Source organism: Indicator indicator, chromosome 32 (genome assembly GCF_027791375.1).
Source record: "Indicator indicator isolate 239-I01 chromosome 32, UM_Iind_1.1, whole genome shotgun sequence".
In the NCBI taxonomy this organism is placed as follows: domain Eukaryota; kingdom Metazoa; phylum Chordata; class Aves; order Piciformes; family Indicatoridae; genus Indicator; species Indicator indicator.
The window spans coordinates 7,657,907-7,669,338 of NC_072041.1; the positions used below are offsets into that span (position 1 = coordinate 7,657,907).

General features: G+C 54.1%; 1 protein-coding gene across 1 annotated transcript in view; it reads left to right on the top strand.

Moving 5' to 3' along the window:
- Positions 1 to 274: 274 nt before the first annotated feature.
- LOC128977543 (succinate dehydrogenase [ubiquinone] iron-sulfur subunit, mitochondrial) overlaps positions 275 to 11,432 on the top strand; it is a 40,261-nt gene continuing 29,103 nt past the window's right edge. The window contains exons 1-12 of the mRNA XM_054395104.1: positions 275 to 372; positions 2,670 to 2,856; positions 2,938 to 3,007; positions 3,177 to 3,238; positions 3,342 to 3,459; positions 4,098 to 4,223; positions 5,441 to 5,619; positions 6,244 to 6,347; positions 6,507 to 6,618; positions 6,703 to 6,810; positions 10,867 to 11,018; positions 11,302 to 11,432. The exon at positions 11,302 to 11,432 is cut by the window's right edge and continues 14 nt beyond it. Coding sequence (XP_054251079.1) covers positions 281 to 372; positions 2,670 to 2,856; positions 2,938 to 3,007; positions 3,177 to 3,238; positions 3,342 to 3,459; positions 4,098 to 4,223; positions 5,441 to 5,619; positions 6,244 to 6,347; positions 6,507 to 6,618; positions 6,703 to 6,810; positions 10,867 to 11,018; positions 11,302 to 11,432 — 1,441 coding nt within the window. The 5' untranslated portion in view covers positions 275 to 280. The remainder of the gene's footprint in view (positions 373 to 2,669; positions 2,857 to 2,937; positions 3,008 to 3,176; positions 3,239 to 3,341; positions 3,460 to 4,097; positions 4,224 to 5,440; positions 5,620 to 6,243; positions 6,348 to 6,506; positions 6,619 to 6,702; positions 6,811 to 10,866; positions 11,019 to 11,301) is intronic.

Genomic DNA, 11,432 nt, shown 5'->3' on the forward strand with positions numbered 1-11,432 from the left:
TCCCGGATCATTTTCATGGGGCTTTGGAGGGTCCAATCCAACCGTCCCCTCCCCTTGGACCTGGGGTGGGAGCTGCAGGTTTGTCATGCCAAACTTTCCAGGCTCCATCAGGTGATTGATCTGCTCCGGGACCAGTGGAGGAGGAGGAGGAGGGAGGAAGGGAGGGAGGAGAGGGGGCTGGGTGCTGCTAGGGGAAGCGGGGGTCTGAGTGCCACCCGGAGCGGGTGGGGAAGGCTGCCTGTGCCCACTGCCAGGGGCATCCGAGCGGCTGCGTGGGGAGATGCTGGGGGACCGCACGCTGCGGCTGCAGCACGGGAACCGCATCGAGGCCCTGTGCGTGCTGGGCACTCGCATCGCCGCCGATGTCTATGGGTGAGTGAGACACTCCCCTTCCTCCTCCTGCTCCTCACCTTCACCTTGATCCTTGCCTTTAGTCCTTCTGCAAATCTCCTTCCTCGTTTTTCCTCCTTCCTCCCCAAGCCCCACAGCCCTCACGCAGAATCCTCCCCGGGCTTTGCAAATCTGCCCCTGGTTTATCCTTCTGCAAATCCCCCTTCCTCCTTTTTCCTTCTTCCCTCCCATCCCTCCCCCCAAGCCCCACAGCCCTGACTACTTGGATTTAAGGCAATTTGTGCGAAAACTCCACCCTAGGCTTTGCAAACCTGCCCAAATCCCAGGAAAGCTTCCAGCATCCATGACACAATATTCACCCCAGGTCTGCCACAGCAATGGGTTTGATCCATCTGTGGGGTCAGTGGAGCCAACCTCATCTCAGAAAGCTGCTGAGGGATAAGCAGGAGCCACAAGGATGGACTGCTTTAGAAAGGGGGATTGGACAAGATGATCTCCAGAGGTCCCTTCCAACTCCTAGGAGAAGGGAGGAAAGCAATTTCGAGTGCCCAAGCAAGGGAAACATTCAAGTTCCCACAGCTCCAACCCTGCTCCCCTTCAAACAAACCCAACTCTCCCCTTCAAGATAATAATAATAATTATTATTATTATTATTTTTATTCCCCCCAAAGGAAAGAAGTTGCCAAGCTCATTTCATGGCTCATTCTGCTCTTTGCTGCTTTTGCAAATCTCACCCCTCCATATTCAAGCCCAGATCCAACTCACCTGGCACCTCCTCAGGTCAAATTCTCCTCCTCCCCACCCACCCCCTCCGTGGGATTCCCAAGACCTAAGCAAGAAGGCAAACCAAAGCTGAGCATAATTAAATCTAATTGAACAATTTCAGAAAGAGCAGTAAAAGAGCTCTCAGATTTCCTTTCCTCCCCTCCCTTTCCCCCCTCTCTTTGCCTGGTGTGGGGCTGGCTGTCAGCATCCAGACACCCAATAAATGATGCTGTAACCATGATACAGGGAGAGGGCTCGGGTGTCAGGAGCTCATAAAGCACCCCAGGAGCTGCCAAAAACAACAACCCTGGAAAGACAGAGAAACAAGGAGGAGAGACAGAGAAAAGGGGGGGGGGGGGAAGGACAGAAAAAAGAGGAGCAAATGACAGAGGAAAGAGAAGGCAGGAGAGGAGAAGGAGATGTGGAACAGCTGGGAAAGGGCAAGGACACATCAAACTGGGAGGGGTGAATCAGCAGCTGCCTCAGGGTTGGGTAAAAATCACCCCCAAAAATGGAAAGTTTCCCATGGTAAAGTCTCTCACGCTGTTGGGATGAGTTCTACAACACCTCAGCTGGAAAAGAAGCTTGGAAGTTTGGTTGGGATGTCCCCAGGGAAGTGCAGAGCCCAGTTCAGTTCCAGGAGTGCTGAGTGGTTGAGTTGTGATTATTATTGATCGTTGCACCAGGAGGAGGTTTAGTTTGTACATGAGGAACAGTTTCTGTCCTGCAAGAGTGGTCAGGGATTGGAACAGGGTGGTCAGGGAGGTGGTGGAGTCCCCATCCCTGGAGATGTTCAAGAAACCTGTGGCCATGGCACTCAGGGGCATGGTTTGATGGCCATGGTGGGGTTGGGTTGATGCTTGGACTCCATGATCTTAGAGGCCTTTTCCAACCAAACAATTCTATGGTTCTGTGATCTGCACCCACAGCTACAAAATAGAATCAGAAGATGCAAGGACTGGAGCACCTCTACTATGGACACAGGCTGCAAGAGTTGAGGCTGTTTAGCCTGGAGAAGAAAAGGCTACACTGAGACCTTAGAGCAGCCTTCCAGTACCTGAAGGGGCTCCAAAAGAGCTGGGAAGGGAATTTGGACAAGGGCTGGGAGTGCCAGGATGAGGGACAATGGCTTTGAGCTGGGAGAGGGGAGATGAGGAAGAAATTCTTTAGAATGAGGTTGGGGAGACACTGGCACAGGTTGCCCAGGGAGGTTGTGGATGTCCCCTCCCTGGAGGTGCTCAGGACCAGGCTGGATGAGGCCTTGAGCAAGCTGGGCTGCTGGGAGGTGTCCCTGCCCATGGCAGGGGGGTTGGAACCAGATGATCTTTGAGGTCCTTTCCAACCCAACCCATTCTATGACCACAACATCTTCTGCCCTAAAAAAATAAAAGACTCTTCAAGCATTCCCAGGCAGGGAGGAAGCGACAGGAAGGTGCCAGCGGTGAGCGCCCCAATGCCAGCGTGCCCAGCCCGGGCTGTGTTTGGAAGTTAGCAGCAGTGGGAACTGGGCATGTTGGCTGCAAGCCCCTAGAACCATGGCATGTTTTTGGCAGGGCGGCCCCACCTGGGGCAGTCTCCTTCGGTGTGAAGCACACGGAGGGGGTGGCTGTGGAGGTGGCCTGCCGGGGGCAGGAGGAGGCTGGGACAAGCCCTGGCAGTGGGACACGGTGGCCGCTGCACGAGGGGACAGTCCTGAGCTTCAGCATGAGCCAGGCCAGCACCGAGCTCAATGACAACAAGGTAAGAAGTGGGGTGCTGGGCTGTGGGCCCCACTGAGGAGGGAGAAGATCCTTCCCCAACCAGGGCTTTGGGGGGTTGCAGGTCACCATCAGCTTCTATGCGGAGGGAGGGCAGCCCATCAACCAAACCGGAGTCTTCCTCACCGGCATCGGTGAGTACGAAGGTGTCAGGGCTGCAAGCAACCCAGCCTCACCCCTTTGGGCCCTCAGAGAGGGGTTGTGGTGAGAGCTGGAGCCGAGTTTGCCAGGTCTCAGGGAGGCTTCTGCACCCAGCCCAACCTCCCCACAGCCCGGGGTGACGCTGGGGGTCTGTCCGTCCAGGGATCTCTCTGGACGTGGATGCGGACCGGGATGGTGTGGTGGAGAAGAACAATCCTCACAAGGTAATGCAGCCTCTTCCAACTGCATGGAAAGGCCATGGGGCTGGAAAGAGCAGGAGCTCACTAAGCCCCCTCCTCACACCCCCACACTGCTGGGGTGTTGTAGGCCAGCTGGAGCTGGGGTCCTGAGGGACACGGAGCCATTCTGCTCGTCAGCTGCGACAAGGAGAGCCCCTTCACTCCAGCATCAGACAGTGACAACCAAAGAGTCTTCAACAAAGAAGGTAACAACAGCTGCCCCAAAGTCTTCTAAAGCAAAAAAAAACCCTGCCCTGTTCCTCCCCTTCTTTAACCTTCCTGGAGATGAACTTTTGCTTGGGAACTAGCTGCCCATGAGCTGCTCTCCACCAAGCTGCTGAGTAAGCTCTCCTGCAGGAGAATTCTCATCTTTTGAATGCCATGCAAGCTAATTGAGGTCAAGCAAGGGCATGAAGCACCCAGCCAGGAAAACAGCAGAGGTGCCACTGCGGGCAGAGCTTGGCCCAGGAATGCTTCACGCAGGTGGAAGGAGCTTGGGGCAAAGCATGCGGCTGGCAGCCAGGAATGCGCCCTGGCTGTTCCTGGAAAACTCAAACCACACAGAACCAGTGCCCACAGGCTCTCTGAGGCCAGGAACCAGCTGTGCCAGGGCTGTGGGGAGGTACAGAGAAGGGCATTTTGTTTCAAAACACAAAGCAGGAGCTTTGCTAAGCAGGACCACGAGGGGATCTAGCCAGGTGGCAGAGGTTGGTCCCAAGGGAAGAGGAGATTTCTTGGTGTGGGAGATGCAGCCTCCAAGAGGGAGCACACAGGAGGGATCCTGAGCTGCATCCTGCCATCACCCATCACCTCCCACCCCCATTCTCCTTTCTTTGCACCCCAGATTTGCTGGACATGTCTCGGATGGTCCTGAGGACTGAAGGGCCACAGCGCCTGCCCCGGGGCTATGAAATCATTCTCCATATTCCTGTCTCTGATGCAGACAAAGTTGGGGTCTTCTATATGCAGAGTAAGTCCTCCCTCACCTCCTCTTCTGCCCCTTCCTCTTCGTTTGTGGGGCCTTTGAGATCCCTCCAAACTCCTTCCTCTGACCTGTCCCTCTCCATGCTTCTCCACTGCAGTTTTGAGTCATAGAATTGTTTGGTTTGGAGGAGCCCTCTAAAGATCATTGAGTCCAACCACCTACCCAACAACACCATCACCATCAACCCATGTCCCCAGGTGCCATGGCCACACAAAGCAACTCATGCCCTCAGCATTCCTTCTCCAAGATTTTTTGGTGTTGAATATTCTCTCTTCCCAATCAGCTGGAAAACCTTGGAGATTACTACCTGGAAACTCCCTGAGAGGAGGTTGGAGCCAGGTGGGGGTTGGTCTCTTCTCCCAAGGGACAATTGATAGGATGAGAGGAAATGGCCTCAAGTTGCCCCAGGGAAGGTTTAGGTTGGACATGAGGAACTATTTCTTCCCCTTGGGGATTGCCAAGCTTGGAACAGGCTGCCCAGGGCAGTGGTGGATTCCCATCTGAAAGCTGGAGGGCTTTCAAAGCCTTGGAGGTGTGGTGCTGAGGGATTTGGTTCAGTGGTGCTCTGGCAGTGCTGGGGTAAGCATTGGACTCAATGATCTGAAAAGTCTCTTCCCACCTGAACAATTCTGTGGTTAACAAGCAGAGGGACAGGACCATAAGCCACTTATCCAAGGTCACCCAGCAAAGCAGTAGCAAATAAAGCCACCATGTGTCCTGGCACCCAGATGCTTTAGCCATGATGGCAAGGTGCTCTACACACCTTTTCCCCTCCTCATCCCTAGGTGGATTTATTCCCCAGGACCAAACCCCTCTCCTCAGCCAGCTCAGAAACCTGCCATGGAGTAGCTTGGTCTTGTTCCCTCTGTGGAGAAGCAGTTTGTCAGCAGGAGGGTTGGGGGCATTGTCATCTCATAGCAGAGCAGAGGGGCCTGCAAGGGCAGAAATGCCATGAAAGCATCATCCCAATGACTGCTCCATCCAAAGCTGAGACGTTTCTCCTCACCCTTCCTGTGCACACCTGCGCCAACAGGAGCTGAGGGGCTTGCAGCTTGAGGTCCTTCACCAGATGAAGTTCTACTCACCCACAGAGGTGAAGAAGCTCCAGCACAGAGGGGTTGTGGTGCCTCCTTGCACACAAAAGCTCGAAACCATCACAGAAACTCTGAAAATTGTCCTCCTTGCCCTTTCTCCTCCTGCAGATCCCTTCTTTGGGCAGCGCTACGTCCATGTGCTGGGCCAGAAGAAGCTCTACCACACCCTGAAGTACACTGGGGGAGCTGCTGAGCTTGAGTTCTTTGTTGAGGGGCTCTGCTTTCCTGATGACACCTTCTCTGGGCTGGTCTCCATCCATGTCAGCCTCCTGGAATCCCCCACTGAGGTCTGGAGTCTTCAGGGAAAGGGTGCAGATGGGAGGCTGCAACGGCCTGAGCAGCATGAAGAAGGGGATGGAATGGAGAATGGTTGTCACTAATTTACCCTCCTCTCCCCAACCCCCCAAAGAAAATCAGAGAACTGTCAGGGTTGGAAGGGACCTCAAGGCTCAGCCAGTTCCAACCCCCCTGCCATGGGCAGGGACACCTCACACCACAGCAGGTTGCTCACAGCCACATCCAGCCTGGCTGCAAAAACCTTCAGGGATGAGGCTTCCACCACCTCCCTGGGCAACCTGTGCCAGTCTCTCACCACCCTCATGGGCAAGAACTTCTTCCTAACATCCAATCTGAATCTCCCCATTTCTAGTTTTGCTCCAACCCCCCCCAGTCCTATCACTCTCTGACACCCTCAAAAGAACCTCCCCAGCTTTCCCCCTTCAGACACTGGAAGGCCACAAGAAGGTTTCCTGGGAGCCTTCTCTTCTCCATACTGAACAGCTTCAACTCTCTCAGTCTGTCCTTATAGAAGAAATGAATGACCCCAGGGGAAGGGTATCTGGGGGGGAGGGGGGGGGAAACAGTGGTGAATGAGGTGTGGAAATCCCAACATTTCCACTTGTCTCACCCAGGGCATCCCCCCCACACCAATCTTCACTGACACAGTAGTGTTCAGGGTAGCTCCATGGATCATGACCCCCAACACTTTGGCACCCGTGAACCTCTTCGTCTGCAGGTAAAGGCCCTGGGACGATGCCCTCCCAGCCCAACCGGCCCCAGAGACTCCCTGGAGGTCACCAAGACAGGCTGGGGGGAAGTGATGGGCAGAGGGGAAGGGAATATCCATCCTCCAGCAGCCTTTCATCCCCTTCTCTCCCACCATTCACTCTCCCAGCATGAAGGACAACTACCTCTTCATCAAGGAGATCAAAGACCTGGTGAGCAAGGCTGGCTGCGAGCTGAGGGCTTGCTTTGGCTACATCAACCGTGGGGACCGCTGGATGCAGGTAGGGCTGGGCACTAGAGCAGGGGCCAAGCTCTCCCCTCCCTGCTGCTGTGCCCCAGGTGGGTTTTTTTCCTCCCTCCTTTAGGACGAGGTTGAGTTTGGCTACACCCACGCTCCCCACAGAAGCTTCCCCGTGGTGCTGGACTCCCCTCGAGATGGACAGCTGGAGCAGTTCCCCATCAAGGAGCTGCTGGTAAGAGCAGGATCACAGCCTCAGAGGATATCAGAGGTTGGAAGGGACCTCCAGAGATCGTCAGGTCCAACCCCCCTGCCAGAGCAGGATCACTGAGGGCAGTCTGCACAGGAATGCATCCAGGTGGGGTTGGAAAGGCTCCAGAGAAGGAGACTCCACAACCCCTCTGGGCAGCCTGCTCCAGGGCTCTGTCACCCTCACTGTAAGGAAGTTTCTCCTCATGTTGAGCTGAAATCTTCTCTGGTCAAGTTTGAACTCATTGTTCCTTGGCTTATCTCTGTGAACCACCCAAAAGAGCCTGGCCCCCTCCCCTTGCCCCCCACCCCTCAGCTATTGATAGACATTGATCAGATCCCTCTCAGCCTTCTCTTCTCCAGACTAAACACCCCCAGGGCTCTCAGTCTCTCTTCACAGGGGAGATGCTCAAGTCCCCAAATCATCCTTGTGGCTCTCCCTTGGACTCTCTCCAGCAGGTCTCTGTCTCTCCTGAACTGAGGAGCCCCAAACTGGATGGATGCTCACTTACATTGCATGAGGAGCAGCTTCCAGGTCCTTAGGCTTAGCCTATTCCACCATTCCTAATCCCCCACTTGCACTTAGCTCCTTGGAGGGCTCACAACAGCCTGAAAAATGAGCTTCACACCTCTGCATGGAGTTAACTACCACATCCACCAACAACTTCATTCCTCTTCAAACCAAGGATCAGAGCCCGATCCACATTCCAGCCACCCAGAAAACCTTTTATCTGAAAGATAAGAGGAGAAAGGAGGAGCTCAGACCTCTGGGAATGGAAGGCTTCTGCCAGGCACCAGGTCAGGAGTGGATTTCTTCACCCTGAGTGTGCCAGCAGTGGGCTGTTTTTTTCCTTTCCTCTACATCTGTGAATATGCACCAGAAGAGGAAAGGAAAGGTCAGCTTACTACCTCAGAAGAGGTAGAAAGAGGTAGAAGAGGTAGAAGAAGAATCTTGACCTCAGAAGAGAACAAGATGCAGTCATCTGCTGAAAACATCCCTATGGGGCTTCTTTGCCAAGGCCAAGGGCCAGCCATGGGCAGGGCACACAGAGAAAGCTGCCTGGGAGAGAAGTGACCCTGGAAGAGAAAAAGATGACCTGAATGATCCCTTTGAGCTATCACAGCTTCATTGGGCTGGAAGGGACCATCCAGGGTCATCTCACCTAACCCCCCTGCAGTCAGCAGGGACACCTCCAACTAGAGCAGGCTGCCCAGGGCTGCATCAAGTCTGGTCTTGAATGTCTCCAGGGTAGGGCCTCAGCCACATCTCTGGGCAACCTGTTCCATGTCACCATGCATGTTCCATATCAACCTCTCTGCTCTGCCCTAGTGAGGCCATACCTGGAATCTGGTGTCCAGTTTGGGGCTCCCCAGTTCAAGAGAGACAGAGACCTGCTGGAGAGAGTCCAAGGGAGAGCCACAAGGATGATTTGGGGACTTGGGCATCTTTCCTATGAAGAAAGACTGAGAGCCCTGGGGCTGTTTAGTCTGGAGAAGAGGGAGAAGGCTAAGAGGGATCTGATCAATGTCTGTCAATAGCTGAGGGGTGGGTATCAGGATGAAGGTGCCAGGCTCTTTGTGGTGGTGCCCAGTGACAGGACAAGGAACAATGGGTACTAGCTGGAACCTAGGAAGTTCCACCTCAACACAAGGAAACACTTCTTTGGTGTGAGGGTGCTGGAGCCCTGGAACAGGCTGCTCAGAGAGGTTGTGGAGTCTCCTTCTCTGGAGGCTTTCAAAACCCACCTGGATGTGTTCCTGTGTGACCTGCCCTAGGTGACCCTGCTCTGGCAGGGGGTTTGGACTCAATGACCTCTGAAGGTCCCTCCCAACCCCTACCACTCTGTGACTCTGGGATACAGAAAGCAGAGGACAACCCCAAGAGCCACCAAATCTCTGCCTGGCTCTAGCCAGCCAAGCCCTGAAAGCCACCTCCAGCCTGATCTTCTCTCAATAGTAAGAGGAGAAGAGGCCAGGTCATGTTTTTTTCCCCACACGTCACTCTGGGGCAGGTGAAGTGCTTTCAGGAGCACTCAAATCCATCTTCCTCTTCTCTCACCCCCAGCTTCCTCAGCCTGTCCTCATAGCAGAGCTGCTCCAACCCCATGAGCATTTTCATGGCAGGACCAGGGGCAATGGCTACAAACTAGAGAAGGGCAGATTTAGATTGGATGTCAGGAAGGAGTTAGAGTCATAGAATCATAGAATAATAGAATCATAGAACAATAGAATCATAGAATCATAGAATCACAGAATCACAGAATCAGTCAGGGTTGGAAGGGACCACAAGGATCAGCCAGTTCCACCCCCCCTGCCATGGCCAGGGACACCTCACATTACAGCAGGCTGGCCAGAGCCTTAAACACCTCCAGGGATGGAGCCTCAACCACCTCCCTGGACAACCCATTCCAGGCTCTCATCACTCTCATGGGGAAGAACTTCTTCCTCACATCCAGCCTGAATCTCCCCACTTCCAGCTTTGTTCCATCCCTCCCCCCTAGTCCTGACACTCCCTGAGATCCTAAAAAGTCCCTCCCCAGCTTTCTTGGAGCCCCCTTCAGATCCTGGATGGCCACAAGAAGGTCACCTCAGAGCCTTCATGCCTGGCATGAGTACATGCAGTCCTGGGCTCAGCAGGCAGGGTGGGAACAGCAGCACTGAGCTGCCCCTTCGCCAGCCACTGCTCTCTGTCCTCTTTAGGCATCGTTGAGCTTCCTATTTGGAGCAGCAATTTCAGCCTCCGGAGCTGCTAACACATTATACTCCAATTTCTCCTCTGGAGCCTCCCCTAATCCCTGCTCCTATCCTTCCAATCTCATTTTCCAGCTAGGGATGTTTAGCTGGAAGTGACTGGCCTGGGTTCTTCCTTTTGCCTTCAGCCAAAGCCCTAAGCCCTTGGGACCCCAGGGCAGGGAAAAAGGAGACGAGAAAGGAATTAGCTCCTCAAAAAAAAAAACAAAAAAAAAAAACAAACAAAAAAAAAAAAACTCAAATCAATCTGGAACTGATAGGACTTGGATGCAACCCTCCAAGCTGGGCTTGAGTCGGCGCCTTGACAGTTGAAACCGCCCCAGCCCTGTCGTTTATGAAACTGAAATAAGCCTGGAGCAGGTGGTTGGTGCTCAGCCCCTCCTGCAGCACCCAGGGAAGGATCAGCCCCCTCTGCCACCCTGCAGATACGCACCCCAAAAACGCAGGCGGGGCCTCACGGCTGGCTCCTCGCTGCTTCCAACCACCCTCAACTGAAAAGAGCCAACCCCAAAAGGCAATTTCTAGACCATCACCAGGGCCCCCTCAGGTCTCCCTGCTCATTTTTTACCCCTCCCTAGGCTTGGTTTCCCCCCTAGGAAACCCAACACTCATAAGTGACTGAGATTTAGTGCGAACCCAACGGATACCTGATCCAGTTCCAGGGCTGCCATCAGCTCCAAGCCCCTTGTTGACTTGAACTGGAGGCTAAGGACAAGCTCAAGGCAGGATTTTTGTCCCATTGCTGTCATTTTTGGCCCCCTTTTCAACCTTGAAGTCTCTCCCTTGGGTGCCTGACCCTGGCACAGGGGAACCAAGGGGTAATTAATCCTTGCACGCACACCACCTTATATTCCACATGATAGGAAGTGCTGAAAATCAGGACTTAAATTGGATTTAAGGCAAGTGCAGCCCTTTGGGTGGCTCTTATGGCCCTGGGGTGGATTTATCCTCAGGGGCTGAAGTTCATCTAGCTCAACAAAAGCCATCCAGAAGCTCAGCTTCAGGGCTAACCCAGCACCTAATTAGCTTAATGGGGACACTTAAACGTTGGCTTCTAGACAGCAGAGGAGATTTCTGCCTGGCACAGCAGACCAGCTCTGCCCCTGGCATCTGTCAGGCGACCCAGAGACCATTATCCTCTTGCCTTTCACCTCTCCCTACCCATGGGGAGCTTCCTGCTCCATGTGTTTACCCACAGGAGCAGGTCTGAGCCCAGCAGGAGGGATAAAAGCAAAGATCTGGAGGCAGAAGGAGCTGAGGACAAAGCCCACACTGATTTCTCTTTCTTCAGGGCCCTGATTTTGGCTATGTGAGCAGAGAGCCTCTCTTTGAAGCCATCACCAGCCTGGACTCCTTTGGCAACCTGGAGGTCAGCCCACCTGTGACCGTGGCAGGGAAGGAGTATCCCTTGGGAAGGATCCTCATTGGCAGCAGCTTCCCCACGTAAGAGATGGGAAATTCACACCTTTGGGAGCAAAGGAACCAGGAGTGCCCTTAAACATCATCAAAATCATGTTAATGAGCTTCATCAGCCACTCCCTGACCAGCTGCACCCATGGTCCTCCTTGGGGTGGGTGAACCCCACCCCAGTACTCAGCTTTGGCCTTCAAGCTTTGCCCTTCTCTTTCTTTCCTTCACCTTGGCAGCAATTTCTGTGCCCCCAGGAATATTTCTTCTCCTTTACTCCCTCTCTCGTGGTGGGGGGGGGGGTGTTTTGCCCTCCCAGATCTGCAGGGAGGAGGATGACCAAAGTGGTGAAGGAGTTCCTCTACGCCCAGCAAGTGCAGGCTCCCGTGGAGCTCTACTCGGACTGGCTGGCCGTGGGCCACGTCGATGAGTTCGTCACTTTCGTGCCCA